This window comes from Pollachius pollachius (genome assembly GCF_949987615.1).
Source record: "Pollachius pollachius genome assembly, chromosome: 7".
In the NCBI taxonomy this organism is placed as follows: Eukaryota; Metazoa; Chordata; class Actinopteri; order Gadiformes; family Gadidae; genus Pollachius; species Pollachius pollachius.
This window is the reverse complement of record NC_136940.1, coordinates 21,667,541-21,692,477: the sequence shown is the minus strand read 5'-3', so window position 1 is coordinate 21,692,477 and position 24,937 is coordinate 21,667,541. Positions and strand designations below refer to the sequence as shown.

General features: G+C 46.6%; 2 protein-coding genes across 2 annotated transcripts in view; both read left to right on the top strand.

Annotated features, from left to right (window-relative positions):
- Nucleotides 1-24,937, top strand: part of agbl4 (AGBL carboxypeptidase 4) — a gene marked incomplete at both ends in the record, with an annotated part of 247,957 nt that overhangs the window by 167,957 nt on the left and 55,063 nt on the right. Inside the window, one exon of the mRNA XM_079740054.1 lies at nucleotides 127-166. Coding sequence (XP_079596180.1) covers nucleotides 127-166 — 40 coding nt within the window. The remainder of the gene's footprint in view (nucleotides 1-126; nucleotides 167-24,937) is intronic.
- Nucleotides 14,747-23,002, top strand: bend5 (BEN domain containing 5). Its single transcript, XM_079739773.1, has 6 exons — nucleotides 14,747-14,975; nucleotides 15,956-16,086; nucleotides 16,721-17,288; nucleotides 20,044-20,192; nucleotides 21,600-21,813; nucleotides 22,700-23,002. Exons 1-6 carry the CDS (start codon nucleotides 14,792-14,794, stop codon nucleotides 22,894-22,896), a joined length of 1,443 nt encoding a protein of 480 aa, XP_079595899.1. The 5' UTR covers nucleotides 14,747-14,791; the 3' UTR covers nucleotides 22,897-23,002.

Genomic DNA, 24,937 nt, shown 5'->3' with positions numbered 1-24,937 from the left:
AGAGGGTTCATTTAAAGGGACCCTAATTAGCCAAAACATCTCGCTATGCAATGCGGGACAACTTGATGGCTAACGTATACAGAAATGCCCATTTCAAATGCTTATGTTTATCTCTCCTCCTTTCAGCAACAACGGAGGCTGGATCTGCTGACCATCACAAACCCCGGTGAGTCCCGCCGAGACCTTCCCCCGCCGTCCTTCACGCCATCAAGCTGCTTAACGTCCACCCTATCTCCAGCCATTAAGACTCCCATCAAACGCCCATTATGTTTTTATTGGTGTACAGTATATACGGGCGCACATATCGTCCAAGATAGAGCCGCAGGGAAGCTGTTTCCCGCCCACTGATAAACGATCGGTATAAGAGAAGAGATTAGGTTGAAGTGCGAGGACGCAGCGTTTCGACAACAACACATCCACACAGCCCCTGTGCAGCAGAGCAGGAAGATGATTGGTCTCTGAGTGGGGCGGGACGACACTGATTGGCCGAGATCAAGTGCGGTGGATCTGAAGCCGTTAGATGGGGAGGTGAGTGCGGTGACGCGCGTGGCCGAGGCCTGATGTGTGTTTTCACCTCGCTGCGATGAAGTGTCACACTCTGGCGCCCCGTTCAGAGACGTTGTACTTATCAAAGGTTTATTTCTGTTGTCGGGGGAAAAGAAATACCCCATAATACCCATTTTGCCGATATCGATTTGAAGGATAAATAAATGTTTGTGGAGACCAGTAGACCATCTTAATGGTACCCCCTGTTCCAGCAATATAACAACGTCGCAACGCTGGTTAAAAAACAAAATAGTTTTCTCTACTTTTTCTACTTTTCACACTTAAGCCACAAGACACTGCCACCAAATAATGAGAGTGTTTGTCACTAGTCTTTTTTGCTTCACTCGTTCCAGTCGAAATACGCTGTTTGTCTTAGCCGCCCTTGTAGCCAAAGTTAACATTGTTAAGACTGAAGGTGAGAATGTTTGTTCTTTATTCTTGTTTTCCTCAACCATTCAAGTCCAAATAATACGCAGTTTGTCTCATTCTCACCTTCAGGCTGCACCATGTTAACTTTGTTACATGGGCATCCGCCATGTAGATGGAGCCATCAAAACTGGCAAATGTGTTTGTTTTGATGTGATAGAGTTTCATTAAACCTAACCTCTGTCTATTAACTTCCATAATATACCCTTATTACAAGCCAGCTTGTGCTTTCGACGATGATTAGCATTGCACGTGTGTGTGTGCGTGTGGTGGATGTGTGAGCATGTGTGTATAGCCTGTGTGCATGTGCACATCCCATGCGCCATGTGTAGCTGGGACCATGTAGAGGCAGCCATTTGCCCATATGGCTCTCCCGGTGTGAGTGGATTCAGTGAAAAGCCTTCCAGTCGTCTTGCTGTGAGGGGCTGATGTGAGGAGCTGCATGCCGGCCGTGTGGTGGTGGTTGCGTGGTGGTTGAGTTTGGTGGTGGCGGTGGTGGTGGTTGTGTGGTTAGCGTAAGGGTGAAGTGGTTGTGTGGTGGTGTAATCGTGGTGGTGCTGTGAGTGGTGGTTGTATGCGTGTGATGGTTGTGTTGTGGGTGTGTGTGTGTTGTGTGTTGCTTGTGGTTGCAGCCAGCCGTGGACGCAGAGCAGGGGGAGCGGAGCGAGAGGCAGAGACAGATGGGGACGGTGTGGTGGGGGGATGAGGGAGGGTGGGTTTGGAGGCCCATATGCCTAAAGTATCTGGATGCTCTAATATGCTTTGATTAGAATAATGTTTATGTGCGGCACACGGAGACCGGGCTAATTTAGCAGCTTTACATGGCATCTGTCCCCCCCCCCCCCCCCCCCCCCCCCCCCCCCCCCCCCCCCCCCCCCCCCCCCATTCTGCTCCCTCCCTGCCCAGCCCATTCCCTCTCTCATCAACCCCCCCCCCCCCCCGTTCCTCCAAAACCTGGAGCCCCGGGCGAGACCGGGTCTGACCTTCAAACATCTTACAGGAGCAATCAGCGAGCGAGAAGGAGGTAGCGTGAAGTGAGGGAGATAGTGAGAGGGGAGGAGGGAGCAGAGAGAGGGGTGAGAAACACAGAGAGAGAGAAACAGAGAGAGAGAGAGAGAGAGGGGGAGAAACACAGAGAGAGAGAAACAGAGAGAGAGAGAGGGGGGAGAAACACAGAGAGAGAGAAACAGAGAGAGAGAGAGAGAGAGGGGGGAGAAACACAGAGAGAGAGAGAGAGGGTGAGAAACAGAGAGAAACAGAGAGAGAGAGAGAGAGAGAGGGTGAGAAACAGAGAGAGAGAGAGAGAGAGAGAGGGTGCGAAACAGAGAGAGAGAGAGAGAAACAGAGAGAGAGAGAGAAGAAGCAGAGAAGCCTCCTCCATATTCTCAGAAAAAGCAGATCAAGAGGACAGTGTGAACAGAAGGGGGGAATACATTTTGCTGCTGGTGTTTTGTGTGTGTGTGTGTGTGTGTGTGTGTGTGTGTGTGTGTGTGTGTGTGTGTGTGTGTGTGTGTGTGTGTGTGTGTGTGTGTGTGTGTGTGTGTGTGTGTGTGTGTGTTTGTGTGTGTGTGTGTGTGTCTGTGTGACAGCCATACCTTCAGTAGACCAATTATTTCTCTGACGCAGCAAGGTTAGTGGACAATACACACATCCAGACATAAGATGCTCAATGCAAATGAATTAAACAATAAAACAACAGCCCGATTCATTATCACACCCTCAATCAACTCCCATCCAAGATCACTTTGACTTTGTCTAGGTTTCCCTGTTGACAGGTAGAAAGCCAGGCCCTGGCTGAAGAGATAAGGCTTTATAAGTACACAGAAGAGATCGAGCTGTCCCTGGGTGCCATCCAAAGCTCGTATTGAAAGCACATATTGAATACTCTTTATTGAAAGCGTGTCTGCCTTTGACCGGCGCGGAGATCTGTGTGCGCAGGGTAAATCATCACAGCCCATTATTCAGCCGGTTGTTAGGTGTGGCCTCCGCGCCAGTTCCATTATATTCTAAACTCGCCGGACATATTTTACCCTGCCAGGCTACTTATTACTATTCACAGCGGGCGAAGACCGCACATGCGCAAATATGAGTCTCCCGCTCTCTGTCTCTCACACACACACACACACACACACACACACACAAACACACACACACACACACACAGGGACACACCGAACACACACACATACAAACACACACACACACACACAAACACACACACACAAACACACACACACACACACACACACAGGGACTTACACACACACGCACACACACACAAAGTGACAGAACACACTGAAGGTTATAATGACTGCCTGTAGGGGGAGAAGACGAGGCTTTTAGATGAGAAAGGCAGATAGGGAACCACGGGAAGACAGGTCGTTCCCTCTCTGTCCGCCTGCAGATTAAAAGGAGTTTCCCGCTGAATTATTTCCCATCCTCCTCAGACTCGTTCATTCTGTCTTTGTCTTTCTCTTCTCCTCGACAACACCGCCCCCTTTTTTTTTTTTTGGGCCGTCCAGGATCGCGATGCTTTCGACCTGTTAATTCTTTCACACTTTTTTTAGTTTTGTTAGGTAATGTTTACTTTTCCTCCGTCCAATCTGCTCCTTTGCCCTGTGTGTGTGTGGGTGTGTGTGTGTGTGTGTGTGTGTGTCTGTCTGTCTGTGTCTGTGTGTGTGTGTGTCTCTGTACCAGTGTGTGTTTCCAGCATTGTTTAGGCTTCCTTAACTAGCCCCTTTGTATACTGTCTTTCAAAACCCTTTGAATGATTCCGCTACAAAAACCCTTGAGATGATAATGCATTATTCTGTCATTGACGCTTTTATCCAAAGCAACATTCAGTGCATCTTTGGACATGCATTCAGGAAGGAGCAGATAAGGGTTTTTGTTGCCGACAGGTGGACTGTGGGAATACAGGGTTTGAACCCCTAACCCTTACCATATAACAGCTACACCCAAATGTATACACTATTAAGCCCCCTTGTCCTATCCAACCTCTCTGTTTCCAACCCTCTCTTTCTGATTCAAGAGAGAGAGAGAGAGAGAGAGAGAGAGAGAGAGAGAGAGAGAGGGAGAGAGAGAGAGCGAGAGAGAGAGAGGGAGAGAGAGAGAGAGAGAGAGCAAGAGAGAAGCCACTCTCAATAAATGCACATAAACAAACACACACACACACGCACACATCCACATGCACACGCATTTCGGGCCTCTTTAATTGGACACTTGAGCGACGCGCGGTTGAATCTGGCTGCTGTTGAACACAGGCTGACATTTCAGGCTGCTGACCTTTTCAGCCCTGCCACAACTAAATAATGATTAGCCCTGGCCACTGTTCCCCCACAAAGCAGCCAGGTACAGAAACCTTCATACACACACAAACCACACACACACACAAGCATATGCACACACACACATAAACACACAAAGACGTACACACATACACACACATGGTTAAACACACACAGAGGAACATACACACACACACGCACACGCATCTCCCCCCCCCCCACACACACACACACACACACACACAAGCAAACACACAGGTACACGCACACACAAACACATTGACAGACAAACATCTGAATTGAAGGCTTTGTCTTTTCACATTACAGCATTGATTGGAGAGGCTATCGCCTCTATGGGCTTATTGATTGGATTGTATTTTCCATATCTTCAGACAGCACCCCGTAATGTTGTTCTGAATTAACACTTTGTTGCCCCCCCCCCCCCCCCCCCCCCCCCTCCCCCCAGCACTCACACACCCACACACAAACACACAAACACCTATCGTGCTCTCAGCTTTATAGTCGAAAAAAGGTCAATTATATTCATGAGATGGAGGAGAGATTGGAGAGGGGGGTTTCCTGTGTGTGTGTGTGTGTGTGTGTGTGTGTGTGTGTTTGTTTGCACGTGTATGCATTTTTTCTGTGGGTCTTCCTGTTTTTCCCGTTCACATACTTCTTTGACCAGCTAACACCCATGTGAGTGTCTAAAGCGATGAAACAGCAAGGGGATAATAGACAAACCTTCAGATCTTCTCTCTTGCTCGCTCTCTCTCCCTCTCTCTCTCTCTCTCCTCTCTCTCTCTCTCTCTCTCTCTCTCTCTAAATCCCTCTCTCTCTCTAAATCCCTCTCTCTCTCTCTCTCTCTCTCTCTCTCTCTCTCTCTCTCTCTCTATCTCTCTTTGGTGCTCTCTGTTGGTCCGTCTCGTTCCTCTCTCTGTCGCCACCCCACTGCTCCATGAGTCAGTCTAACAAAATGGAAATGTTCATCTTTATACCCTCCTTAAACAATTGCAGATAGCCCAGTGTGTGTCTATTGCAGTATGCAAGGATCATAGTTTGCAGGACTGTAATACTGAAGACTACATAGTTTTTCTTTATTATATGGGCTTCCATTTGAAATATCGCAATTCAAATTGTTAACTTGAAATAATGAAAATAAGATATGCGTCTTATCTGACAAAGATATGTACTTTGTAAATTTTTGACATTTCTGTACTTTTCTTGAACCTCTCAAACACAGATTTTTGCAGACAAACATCAGTTGTTTTTTCATTCATCTAAATATTCATATTATTCCGGTTTTATTGTTCACCCCAATCTTTTTGCACGTCAAGGCCAATCCCCGTCAAAGCTTTCTCTAATGACTTAGTTTTATTTTTTACAACTCAACTCGAGTATTTGAACTTCACACCATTAACACACTGCTTATTGGCAATTTGCGAATGTTATAATTTTTTTTTCAAACATTAAATAGCTTTTACTCTCACTCAGTTTGTGAAAAAATCTGTCGGTCGGAATGACTTAGAATGTTTGTTCTTTGTAAACTCTGTAAGGGAACGGCGTGCTTTTCTCTGCCAGTGCCGGTAGGTAGTAGCTATGGTTACCTGAACTGGACTACCGTCGGTTAACTTAAAAGCACACTTTTGATCCCCTACACTCCAGTGTATGGGCTGTGTGGCTCTGCATCCACGCCTGCACTGGATTTCTTTATTCTGACTGGCAGAGATGTTGTTGAGTATTGGGGTCTTGCTGACAGTAGCAAGACCCCAATACCCAATACAATTCTTCTGAGGCAGTCAGTTGTGTGCTTGTACTGGTACTGCTTGTTCTCAGGGTTTGGGGGCTACTTGCTCCACTACTACCTCTGCATGCTAATCGCAGACGCGTGGACTTGACCCCGTGACCCTAATAGCTTTTCATCGTTGCCCTTTTGTGCTGCTCTGATTAATCTGAACTTATTATTCATGAGTGATTTATTTTAATGTTGCCTCGTTTTGACTTATTTCAACTCATTGTTAATTGTTTTGCCTTATTATGTTTGCCCAACCGGCACTTATTACACTTCCAGCCTCTTCATCCATCGCTTCAAGGGTTTCTTTCGCGGACAGAGAGTAAGGAGAGTAGGGTTGTGGAGGGCTTAGAATTCAACAATCAAATCAAGCCATTTGAATTGATTGATTCCAAATAGACCTTTGCCAGGCCCGGTTTGAAGGTACTGACCAGGGCGGTGGTACGTCACGAAGAGTTGCATGCTGGGACAGGGGCGCCATCTTGTGAGTAACGTTGCTCTTACTGCACAGGGTTTTTTCTGAGTAGGAAAAGCGGAAAACGTATTTCATCCTCCAGGACGATGGTGTGAGCCACTATGACAGTTTTTGATGCACCAGCACTGACTGTCCAAGCGCAGCCTCCAACTCACTAACAGAATGCAGAGTTCCTCTAAACATGGCACGTTCAACAAGGTTTTACATCAACCTCACATTCCTCTGTGGGACCAATCCAGTAACATTCCTGCAGAACCAGCTGGGCTGACCTACTGATCCAATATCTTGCTTTGGGCCTAACTGGTTGAAATGTCATAAGGTGCTCAAACAGCAATGATATGATGTCTGTTACACAGTCACCATTTCTCACAACAGCCGTATTCAAAAGCAAAGGCAAAGCATTGAGGGAAAAACAAAAAAGTATCAAATACTACCACAACTTTGTGTAAACCCGAGCAGCTGTTCAAGAAAGATGACAAAAATGCATCCTTTCAGCGGGCCTAATTATATCTAGTCTCATCGCGCATTTGCATTTTTTATCTGACCTCGTGGTTCTGAAACTCTGCCTCTCATCTTAATGGGTAGGAGGAGGGAAAACAAAACTCAAAGCAGACAAAGAAAGGACTGGAAAGGATGGCGGGGAGAAGGGAAGGGAGAAGGAGGCAGGGCGGCAGGGGGGGTGGTAGCCGCCTGGTATTGACTATTTTCCAGTTGATTTTCTTGAAAGCTCCTCAGCAGCGTGGCTAAATAAGCATCAGCATGCTAATGAATGGAGAATGAGGGCGATAATTCACCAGTCACACAGCAGACAGACGGGTGGAGAAATAAAGAGACAAAGAGACAAAGTACAGTCGGGAGAAATATTGTGAGATATCTTTCACCAAATTAGTATTCAAAATTCGAATCATTATCAAATTGATTGTAAAACCCCATTCAACCCAATTTAAGGACGGCTTTTTTTTTGTGGTTATTCTGTTTACCTCTGTCAGCCTGCGTGACTCACAGAAGTGGATATCACCCGTTTCATCGTGGCTCCATGCATAAGTGCGCACATAGTTGACCACGTCAATAAATGCCCAGTGTGGGACAACATCATATCATCACACTTTTTTTTTCTTTTGGTAATTTCTTAAGACGAAAATACGTGTTGGTGGTCGTTGGTCAGCAGGCGGTAAACAAGTGAACAAGTGAACAGGCTGTGAGCCCTGAGATTATTTCTTTGTCCCCAGCCGTGGCACCAGTGTTGCTGAGCGCCGCGCTGGACCAAATCCTCCCTGAGAGCGCTGATTGGATTCTTGTTCCGGGCAGCCTGTTGTGTCCGACAGCATAGGCACTGGATAATGGAGCTTGATGCCGCTCTGTCTCTGTGTCACGGCTGGGGGAGAGAGCTGTTCTAACGCGGGAGGAGAAAAATGCTGGTAGCGGTAGTTGGGGTGTGTGTGTGTGTGCGTGTGTGCTTGTGTGTGTGTGTGTGTGTGTGTGTGTGTGTGGTGTGTGTTTGTGTGTGTGTGTGTGGTGTGTGTGTTTGTGTGTTTTTGTGTGTGTGTGTGTGTGTGTGTGTGTAAGCATGTGTGTTTGTGTGAGAGAGAAAGAGTTTGTGAGAGTGAGTGTGTAAGTGATAAAGAGAGTTTTTTTGTGTATGGGAGTGTGTGCAGTGGGAGTGATAGAGAGTTTGCGTGTGGGCATTTCTAACCGAGAGAGCGAGAGAGTGTGTGATGGATAGAGAGATTTTTTTTGTACGTGAGTGTGTGTGCATGTGTGTAATAAAGAGAGAGAGCGAGAGGCAGAGATAGTTTGTGTCAGCGAGTGAGTTTGCACTGGGATTGATTTTGAGAGTTTGCCTATGAGCATGTCTAAGAGAGAGCGCAACTGAGTGTGTGAATGATAGAGTTTGTGTCTATGTGTTTGTGCGAGTGAGTTTAATAGAGGGAGAGAGACAGAGAGAAAGAGGTTCCTTTCGCCAATATTTCTCAATTATCTAGATCATCCATGACCTGAATAAAGTTTTCGGCACAGGAAGAGGATCTTTTATAAAGAATAATTGAGTTTGAGTGAATGTTTTTCTAATTGCCAAAGCCCAACTAACTTCCAGTACTGTCTAAACAACGAATTAAAACAAGTCATAGAGCTACTCTTGGCGACTCATGATCTGGTCAGCGCAATCCGACTGCAATTCATTTGGGCATTAACATTATCTTTTGGAAAAACATCTGTGTTATGCCAAAGCGATGCAGATCGTCTGGCGAGAAAGGCACTGTGCGTGTGTCGTTGTTTTGTTTTCTGTCTTTGTCTCGCTGTCACTTAAAAAAGAAACTTTTGGGGGAAAATATGAAGGGCCACATTAATCATGTGGATGCGTTCTGCTGAGTAAATCCAAAGGATGCGTCTGTCCTCCTTTGACAACCACGGAGGTTCACCTGAGGTAATCGATTGGATATTTGTCTCTGTGCTTGTGAATTGTTTTGTTTGAGGAGGTTGAATTATGGGCGTGGCGTTTAAGCGTGCGATCCGTCAAATTAAGCAAACTGGGAGGTGGTTCCATCCTGCTGCTGACTTTCAGTCTGGCTCTGAGATTTATGTGTTTGTTTGTGATCCTACCTGCTTCCTTAGTGGACAATACATTTATGGTTAGTCTGAGCTATTTCTCTATGGCTCATTAATAACCAATGCATGCTGTGTGTGTGTGTGTGTGTGTGTGTATGTGTGTGCGTGTGTGTGTGTGTGTGTGTCTGTGTTTGTGTGTGTGTGTGTGTGTGTGTCCCTGTTGTGATAGCCCCTGGCAGATCAGCAGCTCACGTGCTCTGCTTTCTGCAGCAGCAGAGAGGTTAACCATACCTTTTGAGTAATGAATGAACGGATGTGTTTCGTCGGCTGTCTCACCAAAGCTGTGCCGTCCGATGGTCCCAAGTTGCTCTTTAAAACGGGGTCTCCCTGTATTGTACATTCTAGGTACATTACACTTCACACACCATAATAATGTTATCATGTTGATTATTAAGCCAGTAATATCCACCTGGCCAACACCAAGCCATGCTTTGAACAGCCTTGAGCTATGATAAGGCAACGGTCATAAACTAATGCACTTGCAGAGCTCCCTGTCAGCAGTATTTCGGTTGAACTAACACAAAGAAGGCCTTTGTATTCGTCAACACTCCTTATATAGATTTGCACACCAAGATGAAAATCGGATTTGGACATGAATAAAAACATGAATTAGAATGAGCAAAGGAAGGGAATAAGTTGCCTGGGAGTAAACAAATGACTTTCATTGCGCTCTAGAGACTCACTGCTTCCTCAACAGAAATTAAAAACCCAAACAAAGACAAAGCGGCCGAGACAATAGCGCGTTTAAGATAATAACAATACACTGAAGTGCTATAAATTAGTTTACAGGTTTGAGGTGATTCCTCAAACTCTTACAGCATCCTATGTCTGCATTAAACTTCCCATCCATCTCCGCCTTCTCTCACCCAGTCTACAGTAAGCTGCACACTGATTCTGTGTAGGGATTTCCAGCAGCAACCTTGTCTGCCCTTGACTAGCAAATGTGTGTATGCGTGTACGGAGGTGTGTGCGTGCACGTGTGTGCGCATATGTTTGTGTGCGTGTGTTGTCGGGGCTAAAGTAAACACCGCTGCTTCTCAAAGCCTTCTGCCTCCCGACAACAACCCCTCGCCGTCCCCAAACAACCACACCACCCCATCCCCCCATCTACCCAGCCACCACCACCACCACCTCCTCTATCCCACTGTCTGGTCCCCCCCTCTCCTCCCCATATTCCCTGGCTTGGCGACAGGCCTGTTTGGCCATGGCTTGATCTGCTATTATCTGTCAGATGCTGTGCACCTGTGAGGCAGGCTGCTCTGCAGCATGCAGCGCTGCCCCTGTCCCTCGGCCAATCCCATCGGCTCCCTGCTGTCAGACGCAGCGTCACAGAGGGGCTCTCTGCCGGCCACATCTGTCTCTCTCTCTCTCCCCCCCCCCCCCCCCCCCCCCCCCATCTTTCTCTCTCTCTCTCTCTATCTCTCCCTCTCTCTTTGTCTTTATCTCTCTCTAAGTCTCCCTCTCTCAATCTCTCTCCCCCCCTCTTTCTCCCTCTATCAATCTCCCTCTCTTTCCCCCTTTCTCTCTCTCTCTCTCCCTATGTCGCCCTCTTTCTTTCTCTCCCCACTTTCTCTCTCTCTCTCTCTTCCTCTCCTCAATCCCAACCTGTGGCCTTGCCCTCCGTGGCCGCTGTCAGAGAGAAGAGAGAGAGGGAGCGAGAGAGAGCGATAGAGAGAGAGAGAGGGAGAGAGAGAGAGAGAGGGAGAGAGGGAGAGAGAGAGAGAGAGAGAGAGAGAGAGAGAGAGAGGGAGAAGAGAGAGGGAGAGGGAGGAGAGGGATGGGGATTGATGCCATTAGGATGAGCTCCATTCCAACGTACTAAAGCCTCCCCCCACCCCCAGCCCATGTGGCCGCTGCTCACCTGGCTTTTCATAAGTGGAGATTAGAGGCATGGAGATGTTGTGAAAGTATCAGGGTTAAGGGGACCCTTCTGAAGGAGACCCCGGGATCTACCTTCATACTTTTAGGATTTGGCTGTGTCGTGTCTGACATTTGATGCCCTCGCGGACATACAGACAGAAGTACGGCCATATTCAGACGGACAGACTGTCGGTCAGGGAGACAAACAGACAGACAGAGAAGCACAAACTTTGGGTCGGAAGCAACGGCGCTTGTAAATCATTCCTTTTTCCTCCATGTTTATAATCTCCCTGCTCATTCCCTGTAGATTGCTGTTCGATTGGTGACGTGTTTTACAGTTTCATGACTTCTCTGTGTCTGGCTGGTTAACTAGAGGCTAACAGCCCGGTGACACTCGCATGGCTCAATACTGAGCCCCAGCAGGCGGTAGAGCATCTCTAATGAACTGAATTGACCAGGGCTGAAATATGATCCCTCCATGTTTCTGTTTGGTCATTATGTTGCTTTAAAAGGAAGATCAATGTCTCCTGGCTGAGTCAAGCAGAATGCACCACATGATCATGGTCATCGCTGGCAAAGATCTCAGACTAAATACTTAATGAAAGGATTTACTCAATAAAGTTTGTCTATGTACGTTTGTTACCTATGTGCAATACACACAGTGTCACTCTCGCACTCTCTCCACTTCTTTCACTCTCCCTCATTCTCTTTCTCTGTCTGACCCTCTGTCTCCTTCCCTCTGTTTCCGTCTGTCTATCGCTGTCTCCCTCTCGTTCTTTCTCTGTCTCACCTTAGTGTCATTCTCTCTTTATTTTCCTCTCCTCCTCGCTCTCCCTCCTCTTCCCTCTGTCTCCCTGATTGTCTCTCTCTCGCTCTTGCTTTGTCTTACTTTCTTATCTCTCTGTCTCACTGGCGTTCTGCCTTTACCTCTCACTCCCTCCCTATCAGTTCAAAGGTCTGTCCTCGGGCACTGCAGCATGGGTAATTGATGTGCTTGTATGAGTCTCTGCTGGTCATTTCATGGACTATCACGTTTTAAATTGGCGGCTGCCTACTTCACGGTTGATTAGTAATTCATGAGGAGCTAATTAAGAGGTAAAATAAGCCAAAGACCGGTGAGCTGTCTCTAACGGGCGTTACTCTTGAATGGGAACAGTTATTATCGTCTGCATACCGGGCCCGAAATGTGGGTCCAGTATGCAAACCTTAACACTTGTATAGTAAGGTTACTCTGTAGACGCTTTCAACGTCTTTCAAAGTCGTTGGAGCTTCTATAAACCGTATCCCGTCGTCCTGATTTCATTTGATTTGTCGATGCTTGAAGCGTCTTTCCAGGAATTGGCTGTAATAATCCTGCTCTTCCTTACTGTCCATTTGATGCCTGGCTGAGTTCTGCCATCACTGGGTCTGTCATCTTTATGCCATTTCTCTGGTTGGCTCCAGCAGCTGCCAAACATCACGCGCACCTGTGCCAGCGTCTGTTCGTCCTGCAGATTGGCACAGGTGCTGCATTTTGATTGGCTGTCTGTGTGGGCTGTGTCCCGGCCCACTACACACCCACACTAACACCCTGTACACTGTTTTTTCCGCACACATAAACACACAAAAACACACACACACACACACAAATACACACAACTGACACAGACACATGCATACAAGTACACACACACGTACGCACATCCCCCACAGAGGAGTGCTCATTTGGTTCCATCCGTCCATCCATCTGTGTGTGTGTCGTCGGGGCCCCGTGATTTCATCTCGGGGTCTGTCCTCATGATTCAGGGCCCCAGCGGTGTGGCGATGACGTTCGTCCCTGCAGTCTAATTCCATCATCAACATCATTACTGCTATTATCATGTGTCTCCCTCTAATACAGGCTAATGGATGGCCAATAAAGATAGATGAGCCTGGCAGCGTGGAGCTAATAGGTAGGACATGATGTCTGGCTTCTGTCCTGACTGCAGTGCGCACGCCACCAACCGATGCTGTAGAGGAAACACAGCGTCAAACAGCACCGCTTATCTTGAGAAAGCACACACCCAGGGGTCACGTGATGCTATGCTATGCAATGCTATCTCGTTAGGATTCCTTCAAATCAACTGGCATGTGTTTTAAAGTTTGCTTGTATTCGTCGCAAACAAATACAAGCAAGCAAACGTTGTAGTTTTGGTGGCATTACACACCTTTGTGTGTTTTGTGTCGCTTTTCAGTCGCTGTGCTGGTCACTTACTCTGCGGTAGGGCTTTTGATCGAACAGCCGGATCCGCAGAAGGATAGTGCAGTAACTCTAAAACAGGGCTGTATGCCACCCAAACTTTGGCCACTTGGAAGTATCGGGTGCCTTAACTCTTGGAAGTTTGGCCATGTTGAATGTAGGTACCTGATACTTAGCAGCTGAGCGGTGGCATATCCAACCTTGAGGGCAGGTGGGGCCATTTAAGAGAAGATTAGATGAACAGTAATCCTCCCTTAGGTGTGTTAAGGAGATGCTTAAATCTCCCATCTCTCACCTGCACTCTGGCCTTTCAGTATATTGACGCCATGGTGTTGGTTAGACATATTGTATATGAGACAACTATACCACAGCATTGGGGTTACATTCCCATGTATACCTCTGTCTCTGTAATGCTGTATAATAATGTAATGCATTTGTATTTAAACTAAAATATTTTAAATATATATATATTGTCAAACCATTAACATTTATTTTTCCTTGAATAAGTTTTTTGAAACAACATTTTGCAATAACCAGGGTTATATGTTTGTATTATTGTGCTCCTTGTCATAGTTTGAGAATATAATAATATAACACATATAAGTGAGGGATTAATAATATCAGTCACTGTCACAGTTATTATATCACACACACACACACACACACGCACACACACACACGCACGCACGCACACACACACACACACACACACACACACAGGATTGACAAGAACCATCATATAGCACAGAGATTGCACATTGTGGGGGGCCTGGCATTTGAGATAATCATAACCCACCCATTCCAGCAAACTATGAAACAACAAAACAGAGGAGAAAAGCTATCCGCAGTTCTGCATCAGTTACTTTTCAATTATGGCAGTCAAAAGCAGAACGAAACAGTTAGGGCAGTTTATCGACTGTGGAGCTCCGTGTTAGAGTAACAGCAGTGAGGAATTCATCCCAATATTTAACTACCTGACTGTTGCTAGGAAAACCATCCTATTCTGACAGATAGAATCGAGTATTGACGATGAAGGGACATACGAAAAGAGTATTCTGGAAAAACAAAAGGCACTCACGTTTGGTCACAGAACAAATTCCACCCGGCAGGTGGTTATCTTGGGGGGTTTATTCCCACTTGAGTGTCCCTAAACTGCCAAATGTATTTGAAACAAATCGGGCAGTAGAGGCCGGGGTTCTGAGTCATGCAATTCTTGTTATTTGCCATTGTTAAGTTCATTGATTATGGCAAAGACTGCAGTAAAAAAAAACGTTACATTACATTAATTACACTAATTAACGAAATTGTATAAATACATAGAAAACATGAAAGAAGCATATATATAAAATAGATTGCGTAAAAAACGATTTAAATAAAGTATTAAAAATTAGTTATATCGATTGACGTTTGCCTTATCTTTAATTGTTAAAGTCCATTGCTAATGCCTAGTGATGAACCTCAGTGATGGGGACCAGACTAGAGTAGCCGAGCGCAGAACTCCCCTCCCTTGTGTATATATTTTTAATACTTAGAGAGGCAAAAACTGTCATCCATATCCAAAGTGTAGGACCAAAGATAAGTAAATAATGTATGCCTTTGTGAGGTTCTTGGATGAAGACATGTGCTACGCATTACCCATTTCAAATGTGAAAGACTTCAGACCCCTGCACAAAACAGATTTTGATAATCAGAAGGTGTATCTGGTTCACAGAACTGAAGAGAATGACAGCACAGGCCAGCCGTGCGAAGCACAGATCCTTGCGCTCGCAGGTAAGTTGGCTAGGTAGCCACACTTCTTTTGTCTAACGCAGTGTCTTTGTCTCCAGAATAACATCGTTGTTCACGGAAGCCGAAAATTTGTTTCGGCCGATCTGTCAAGACCGGGGCAGCATGAATCTCGCACTGACAGCCACAACAAGATCACGTCCAGCTAGCCAGCGATATGGCTAGCTGCGTTTGCTAAATGCGCTAAAGTTAGCTAGTTAGCCGTATCTTGTCATAATGTCATTAAGTCATATTTGACCTAAAGTGTATAGTGGTCGGACAATGTATGTATGCGGCGAGTGATCGGTGGTTATCCTGCATACTACGTGGCATGCAACCCGGTACATTCGACGTTGTTTACAACTCTCCGCTAACGTTAGCACCTTGCCTCGCTCTGTGTTTTAGCCGGATAGCTAACGTGGATGCTGGCATGCTCAACCTTAGTTGAAATTGTATTTTTAACACGTATGACAACCTTTGGTTGACACGTTTCATACATATTCGGGTTGATTAGAAACGAGTTTGTCCGCTTATTTGGTTAACTTTGTGTGGTATCCCACTGCTTAGTGCGACATCAACAATGCCCGAATTCCAATGCACTGGATTCTGTCAAAGTAGTATGCTTTGCATGGCTTCGGTAACATTAGCTCAGTCCTCATTTACCGTCCGCAGACTGGGGTCTTTAGCTACATTTCAAAGCTGTTTAAGCATAAGTTGTGTTTAAGTGCAGCAGACAGATATATAGATGCCCTGGTTGTTATTTTTCTTTGTATCAAGCTTGATTACCTTTTAATAATAATGATAATGTGTACTTGTTGTGTTACTTGTTTATTGTTAATGTGTTATTTTAAAGGAAATATACACATGGATCAAGTAAGAGTCTGGCATATACAGGAGGAACGGTTGTATGCAAAGTTTTTACCAGTTTTGAATGTTCACTGACACATTTCCTTTCTGGCTTGCTGCTTCGGCTCTGCATTTTACAGAGACTGTAGAGGAATTTGAAGACAGTATAATGCAAAAGAAGATGAAAATTCCCAAGATGTCTATCAAATATTCAGGAAATTCAATTGAGAACCATTTTGAAGAGGACAGGCTGCCTCTGAGACATAAAAAGGTAAGATATTAGCATACACTTAAAGTGGGACTAAAATAGCCTCTTACAGAAGGAGGGTTGTGTATGATTACCATTTTCCTTTATATCTAAAAACATTGGCAATGGGATTGAAACTGTAGCTTGCAGCATACATTCTCGTTTCATGATGGCTAGCCGTGTAATAGTGTAATTCACAAGGTAATAAGAAAGTTCTTTGCCTAACTACATATGGTGTGGGTGTGTTTGTTTGCATGCGTGTGTAATATGGATATGTTCATGATACAGCATGGGTATGATGGGTATGTTTATAATACAGTGTGGCATTAGCTCATGTTTGGCTAGTGGCCAAAATCCTGTACACTATTTTTACCATATGCAGGATTAACACAAATTCAGCACTCTGGACAGCTGCCCTTTCAGACAAATCCTCTGAGCGGCTCATCAAGGAACTCCCTGACTCTTCCCACTCTTCCTATTGAATTAGTCTGGGAAACATTAAGACATGTCGTAACAACCCCAAAAATGTATTTTAATCTGGCTGCCCTGTCACACCATAGTTGACTGGATGGTTGGTCCGGGGGTTGTTTGAGTCCAGATCAATGACCTTACTAAAAAAACAAACTTTAGTTTTGATTTTGATTGTTTTGGTGCGCAGGCCTCGTCCCAGGACCACGGCCGCCCTACCTCGACCTCCTCAAAGAGCCTGGCGGCAGTGGTGGCACGGCTGGAGAGGAACGCCGCCAGCTCCTGCACGGAGGGGGAGGACTATCTGGAGGAAGACCGGCTCATGGAAGAGGAGGAGGACGGGTATTACGACGACGAAGACACGGAAGGGGAGCATCAGCATCTCCACCAGCATCACCACCACCACCACCACCACCAGCGACAGCCACAGCAGCAGCAGCAGTTCCCAGGAGAGGAACATCCTGAGGAGCTGGACCAGCGGCGGCAGCACGATGCGGAGACGGACTGCGGGTCGGAGGAGTCGTTGGCGGCGGCGGCAGGCGCGGTGCCCCGGGTGCTGTACGAGGAGCTGGTGCACAGCTACAGGCAGCAGGAGGAGGAGATGAGGAGGCTGCAGCAGGAGCTGGAGCGCACGCGAAGGCAGCTGGTGCAGCAGGCCAAGAAGCTGAAGGAGTACGGGAGCCTGCTGACGGAGGTCAAGGAACTGAGGGACTTCAACAGGCGGCTGCAGGACGTGCTTCTCATGAGGCTGGGCAGTGGTGAGAGACGTGCCTGCGTACACACACACGTCAGAATTTTCTATCAATATCAGGGACCCAAGTAGCAGGTTAGGATATCTTTAACTTTAGCCCGAACTCTGAATAGAGCAAGCACCTTCCTGCGGATTCAGAGCAGCTGATTTAAATTCCGAGAACTTGTTCACTCAATCTCGAAAGGGTTGAACCTGGAAAATGCACTCTCAAATTGTGATTGATCAGGGAATTCCCAAGCCGACCTGAACTCAGTGCTTCTATTGGATAAGTCCCAGCCTGTTCCAATCATTAGCGCTACGTCAACTTGGAAGAGCTGGCTCTGCAAGGTTAACTGAGGCCTATCTAGGGTTCGCCAGACAGTTGTTTTATTTATTATTTGGTGGTTAAAATAACAAGAGGTGTATTATTATGGTATATTAATTAGGGCTGGCAACTTCTGGCCACTTGTCCGACCATACACTCATTGGTTGGACAATCAGGTGTTACTTCCATAAAGAGAGAAGCGCTTCTTAATCTATTATTTTTGGGGACTGGAGCGACAAATGCAGAACAATGTATCTGATGTTTGAGTGATTTGGACCAAGAGTGGATCTGAAACCCACGGTCTTCCTTCACACAGTAATCACGTGCTATTGAGGTTACCAGGTAGAATGTACGCAGTGCTCTGTGGCCGATTTAGTAAATCTAAGATAAAGTACAGATTTAATTTCTTTCCAACTAATCGATTGGTCGAACAGTATGTTGAAATTCAGTCAACCAAGATTTTCTTTGTCTGACTACAGCACTAATCTATTCTTTTTTAATAGTTAATTTTTTAAGAAAAGTGAGGCATTTCATAGACAACAAAGATACTGTGACTGATTTGTCACACGTTTCATTACTCTGTTTGGTTGTAGGTCCATCCAATTGATTCCAGAGGAATTTTGGTCTGCAACCGTTGGGAACGACTCTTTGAAAATTAACTAAGAGGTTCCAGACTAATATGCATTTGCGAATTGGTCTGGCTATGTCAGGCTAGTTCACAGCATGAGTCGTCACGTTAGCTCAACTGAAAGTAGTGTTATCTTGGTATCTGAAACTGAAACTGAAAATTGTGGCTTCCTCTGATTTCTTACTCAACTTTACCTGTAAATCCAGCTTCTTCAAACAAGGCCTGGATTAATATTGAATCACATGAGACTATATCGTGTCATTCAACTTGTCGTTCTTTGGAGCCTGTTTCTCAACTCCCACAGTAGACGGTTGCTTTCAATCAGAGCCATTTCTAGGAACTTATTAAATGGATCTGGCTGCGTCAACATTGTAGACTATTCACAATGTTCCAGTGTGAATTCCCAATGTTCCAGTGTGAATAGTCAAGTAATCAATTCACAACCAGGCTGCAGTGCATTGAGAAATGTTGAGCAAACGTAGCTCTTCAAGGTGTCAAGCAGAAGGGCTCATTCCTGGCAGTGACAGGCTCAGCCCTGGGGCTTAAACCGTCTGAGAGGGCCATAATTCATGCTCGCTAGACAAACTTCTTAACATGTGCTTTGCATAATGCCGCAAGGGGATGTTAGGACGCTGGCACAAGTTGGAGAAATTTGATGTGGAAGTGATGTGAACAACATTAGCCTGTTACTATTGAAGCTAGGAAATGCTTGTTATGAGAAAAGGGTTGTTCGATTTGGAGCTATGAAAAGGGTCTTGTCGGCACACTTCCGAATTGAACCACCACTTGTCTTTTACGTGGAAGTCTCACTGGGTGCTGAAATCAAAGTGAATCAGCTGACAGCCTTGGTGGGCACATTAATGATAAGACATATTGCAGCATGAGTTGCAACAGATAGCAACATGTTCGATTGGCTGATTCTGGCCCAAAGAAACTATAACAGTAACTGTAGTTTAGTCCATATGACTGGAAAACATAAGATCTCCCCTTGTATTTTTTTTTTTTTTTTTTTAACAAAGTTGACTGACTCTACTTGACTTAAGGTGTACAAAACAAAAACCTCCCCACAGCTGGACTGGACTGGAATGGTGGTTTCCCTGGTCCAAAAATAGGCCTTTTTATTTCAGAATAACATATTGTGGTTGGACTGTTCCATCTGGGTTTAGTTTGATTGTTTTGCTTAATATTTCCTGTTGATGTATTTCACAATACAAAAATAGTCATCCAGACAGAGTCCAGCTGCATTTGTCTGCACCAGCTCAGTGGGGCATAGAGGGTGAGGTGGAGTAAGAGGACATGAGGTATCCATGAACGGCACAGCTCTCTAACAAATGGTGGGCCTGGCCCTGGCAAGTGCCTGCATCAGGCCTCTGTCCCCTGTGGGATGTCACTGGCTGGCCGGGCCACTGGCATGACATCTAAAGGACAGGCTGAAGATTACAGCACCCAAGGGCGACGGTCGGCAGGTGATGGAGTGCACCGACCAATATTAAAACTCATCAGCTAAATTGGAGCTTAGAGTGGCCAGCCACCAAGTCAGCTTAGCTTTAGCCACTGGGCTAAAATAACCGGCTGTCTCCCGGTACCGGGTATTCTGGCCCCAAGCTGGTAAGCAAGGAGTCAGGCAGGCACCGTTCCAAGGTTAGAAATCAGGAAACCCCCCTGGCCACCTTCTGCTGGGGAACCGCTGATACTGAGACGCATCCCAGGTCCACTCGGTTGTGTTTTTTCCCTGAGTAGTGTTGTAGTTTTGGTATTAATCATTTCAGACTCAGGATTTGTGTATTCGGGACTACAAATATGGCTTCTTCTCACCCTCCCGTCTCCTAGAGCCCATGCATGACAATGGCACTCAGACAATGAAGGCGGAGGCGGTGGAGCCCATTGTAGAGGTCCAGGAGACGAGCAGGGAAGAAGCCAACACCAGCTCCAGCCACTCGCCGTCTCCGCGAGCGGTGTACACCTGCAACGACGGCAAGGTCAGTCCCACCACGCCACCGTATCCGCCCTTTTTTTATTTAATTGGCTTTTTCCTTTTCCGTCTCCTCCTCCTCATCATTGTTCATAGCAGACATGACTCACGGCTCCTTCTGTCACGTCTCTCTCTCTCTCTCTCTCTCTCTCTCTCTCTCTCTCTCGCCGCGATGGGCGACCCTTTCTCCTCCACCGTTTTCCTCCCCCGTCTTAGTTTCCTCTCCCTTATCATGGAGCTATAATTTGAGATTAACCCCCGTTAACCCCGTGATCCCATTCCGTTCCTCCTCCTTTGTCCTTGACTCACCGCCGCCCGGCCACTTGTGGGCGTTTTGTTTGTGTGTGCGTCCGTGGAGATGGCGTGATTTAATGGGAAACGGCCTATTTCCCTTCAACACACGTGAACTTCAGGGAACACGGTGTTGAAGTTAATCAGCCCTGGTTTTTTCGAGTTATTTTACCCCCTTCTGCGGCCGCCCGGCCTACCCGAGCAGGTAAACAAGGTTGAGAGGATTATTATTGTTTCTGCAGGCCACCACCACCACCACCATCATCAGTGTTTATTAGCCTGTTAGGGTACTCTGCGCCCCCCAAACACCGTAATTCAGCCGTCGTCCTGTCGGCGGATGACAGGGGGGAATTGGTACTACAAGCTCTGGGGCCCGTAGCCACGTGAAGCGTGAAGAACACAAGCAAATTAGAACTCTCCTCCTACATCAGGGACCCCATATTAATTATTTTCAGCAGAGGAATTTAAAGTGACTGACAGGTTTGTGTGTGTGTGTGTGTGTGTGTGTTGAACTTGAGAGCTTGTGTCTGCTGGCTTGGGGGCCCTAAGTACATGAGCTGCCCAGGGAAAAAGCCCTTTGGATGCGAGCCTAAAGACTTTGCACTGATAAGTGAGGTGAGGATACGGGGGGGCAGTCAATGATGCCCTGTGATACGTTTGCACACACGCCTAGGTGATCCTGTTGTTGTGAAGTTTTCTGCAGACTTCCGCACAAAACGACACAGTCCACACTGAAGACTATGTCAGCTTCAAACAGAGTGTGTGATTATGTTCTCCTGTCTTCCCTTACCTAATTGGATGGAGTTTGAGCTGGTTAAAGGAGATCCGCCCCTGCTGGCCGGGAGTCATTAATCTCAGTGTGATCGGAATGGTTTTAAACCAGTCTGGATTAAAAACCAGTCTGGATTTAAACCAGTGGGGATTAGAGTGTTCCAACAGTGTCGCTAGGTTCATTCCCTAACACTTTCAGTTGCTGTGTGTGTGTGTGTGTGTGTGTGTGTGTGTGTGTGTGTGTGTGTGTGTGTGTGTGTGTGTGTGTTGTGTGTGTGTGTGTGTGTGTGTGCGCGCGCGCGCATTTCAGCACATGTATGCGTACTGATCTGGCCGGTGTCGTCCCCCACAGGTCCATCTAGGAGGGGGCATCTGGGTGGAGGAAGAGAAGTGGCACCAGCTCCAGCGCACCCAGGGAGACTCCAAGTTCACCAAGAACCTGGCGGTGATGATCTGGGGCACGGAGACCCTGAAGAACCGCAGCGTCACCGGCGTGGCCACCAAGAAGAAGAAGGACGCGCTGCCCAAACCCCCGCTCTCACCCAGCAAGTTAAAGATAGTCCGAGGTAAGGCCACAGCCCCGGAGCGCTGGTTCCCTGCCAGCCGCGGACAGCTAAACCCTTGCCCCTGCGCGGATTTGTTTTAAGCTGAGAGAAGAGTCCACCTCTTGACTCTGCCGGTGCAAACGTCCTTTGAGTTTAAACATATATTGCAAGGGCGTAGCGGCTACCCCACTCGGTCAGACGCGCTAAATTAGAGATGCTCTGTTAAGGGTCTCTGGTCGGGGGGGGGCGGTGCCCCTTCAGTCGGACGCGCTAGGCTAGAGATACTCTAGTCATAAGGGGTTCGACCACCAGCATGTACAGTATAAAGCCAGAAAAGGCCCACCAGAACCGTGTGGACGGGGATAAGATAAAGAGCGTTCAGGCTGGGTGGCTAGGTCCTAAAGAGCAACGAGGTCACGAGCTACTAGGGTAAAGCAAGTGAAGAGGGGGTCAACACACGCGACCCGTGACCTTTGAGGCCTGCGGATGGGCCTCAAAGGTGGGGTTAATGCAGTCGGACAGGTCGTACGGGCGTCATTTGAAACATGCGTACTAGGGATCGACCGATATATGGATTTCTTAGGGCCGATAAAGATTTTTTTTTTCATCAGCCTTAGCCGATGACCAGTACGCTGATACCGATTTTCTTGAGCCGATATTTGGAGCCGAAACTGCTTTTGCTCCCTCAATTTACATCATAAAAATTACACAATAATGATAACAAATGTAACAAGTCTCAATTGAAAAAAATTGAAAAAACATTTATTAAACTGTCTGTAAATCATGCCATTTTTTAAAAAAATTTAATCAAATCGCAAATATCTGCCGATATATCTGTAGATCACTATTGCGTAATCGCCCTATTAAAGATCACACGGTAAACACACACTTCTCCTCCTCCCCCCAGAGTGTCTGTACGACCGCGTTTCCCAGGAAACGGCGGACAGCGCCGAGATCACGCAGAGACTCTCCAAGGTGAACAAGTACATCTGCGAGAAGATCATGGACATCAACAAGTCCATCAAGAACGAGGAGCGCCGCGAGTCCAAGCTGCTCATCAGGCAGACGGTCAAGATGGAGAACTACGCCTACGACGCCATGTAGCGCCCCTCTCGCTCCCTCTCTCTCACTCTCTCTCTATCTCTCTCTCTCTCTCGCTCTCTCTCTCTCTCCCTCTCTCTCTCTCTCTCTCTGTGGACCGCGGTGTGAAAACGACGTGGCGGGTTGTAGGTGGTGGGGACCGGGGAAGGGTGGGGGTCGTTCTCTGTGACATGAGCAGCATTCCTATTTTTTTTTTTTCCCTAAATGGTATTATTTATTTGTTTCGGTAACCGTGGCCCACCTCCAGTATCCCCTATTGGCCCCTAGGAGTTTGCAGACGGCTTCACCCGCCAATCAGCTCGGTCGACCGTGTGACTGCAGTAAGGGGTCTTCAGATTTTAGTCTTTGTTTGTTTTCTGAAACGGCATTTGTGTGCGACACAAGGCGGATTCTGTAGGGCGCGATTGGTCAGGTAGAGAGTCACTCAGTGTCAGAACAGGGTCTTGCAGTCTTCCGAGGAATGAGGCGTTACCCTCTCTGTGAGTTGCTTATGAGCGGTTGCGGTATATGAATACGGTATATTGTGTGTTTGTTTGTGTGTGTGTGTTGAGTGAGAAGTTAGCCATTTGTGGGGATCACCGTTGCGTGGTGATTGCTGAGGATTTCCTTGTGTTTGATGGACAGTGGTGTGAAGCGGTGAAGAATATCTAGAAGCACTTTGACTACAGGGTCTTAATTACTGACAACTGAATAAGCCAATGGGGAAGGTGGATAGTGTGTTGCCCTATAGAGATTAATGCGGTCATTCATGAGTGGGGAATTCAGATTGAGATAGATCCCGTTTCGGAGGCAGTTGTTGTGAAGCAACATTTCATATTTCTGTTGCTTTGACTTAACTACAAAACCAGTCCCCCGTAACACCTGCTCCAAACAGTTCTCCGAAAATGTGAGCTAGTTTTAAATCACTTTCAATCATTTAAGTTTTTAGTAATCTTTGTTCATAACAGATGCTGTGATTGCCTAAGGAATTATTATTTTTTTTTATGTGGGGTTGGGGGTTGAGTGGTGCATACGACAAGCATATTAACGCCAGGAATCGCCTTACAATAGATTTATAGTAGATTGGGATCACCGCCAGATGGCCCTAGTGGATCCCCAGACCTCGAGTAAGCTGTGATGGTGTATAGCGAGTGGGGTAGGTCTCCCTCCCGGTGGCAGGTCACCGCATCTCGTAGCTCACACCTCACACCATCAAAGCCAGGGCGGGTGGGCTCTGCAGAGCGACAGAGACCTAGTTTAACAGCGCCGGTGCGGTCGCGCGAGGCGCTGGATAAAGGCAGTATTAGAGGCGGGTGAGGCGGTCTGTGAAGCCTTCCTGTACCGATGGCAGGGGTTTGTTTTGGGCCCTCTTCAACCCTCCCCCCCCCCCCCCATCCTCTTCTATTCCCAGACCCTTCCAAAGGGACAGGCAGACGTTGCCCTTGTGATAACTTCCTTTAAGCCATACCATCAGAACTTTGGAAATGTCTCCCTTTTTCTTTTCTTTTTTTCTTTTTTCTCATTTAGTGGCGGGACCCGTTTGTTTCTCCTCTACTCCTCCCTTGTTTGTTTGTGTCCAGATTCCTGAATGGTTTGTGTGGCTGTTTGCAGGCTGGAACTAAACGCTGCAGATTGAAATCTCTACTGTGACCTAAGGTGGCTAACTGTGAATCTGCTGCGGAGATGCCCGTCAAGCCTTTCTCTGTTTGTCTTATTTTCTCTCCTTCTCGTTCTCTCTCTCACTCTCTCTCTGTATCTTTCTCTCTCTCTGTCTTTAAGAGTTGTTTGTTTGTTTGCAGTTTGGTTCAGTCTGTCGATGTATGGGACGTTTTTAATCAGACTTTATTTTTTTTGTTAGGCTTACCATATTTCGGTGACATTTTAGTGTACATAAAATTTAATTTTTATAAAGTTTATATTTTTGGTGTCTAGTTCCGTCGCCTTTAACCCACGGCATCAGCAGTTTTATTTTGGCCGGTTATATCAAAGTGACGTTTTTATTTGATTTGAGGTTATCTGTCTTTTTGCGGATATATCGTCTCTGTCAGGAGAATCGTTTGGCTTT

Coding starts and splice junctions, on each gene's coding strand:
- bend5 (XM_079739773.1), top strand. CDS start 14,792: ATGTATGCCTTTGTGAGGTTCTTGGATGAAGACATGTGCTACGCATTA. Junction 16,087..16,720: donor TGCCTCTGAGACATAAAAAG/GTAAGATATTAG, acceptor TTTGGTGCGCAG/GCCTCGTCCCAGGACCACGG. Junction 17,289..20,043: donor TCTCATGAGGCTGGGCAGTG/GTGAGAGACGTG, acceptor CCCGTCTCCTAG/AGCCCATGCATGACAATGGC.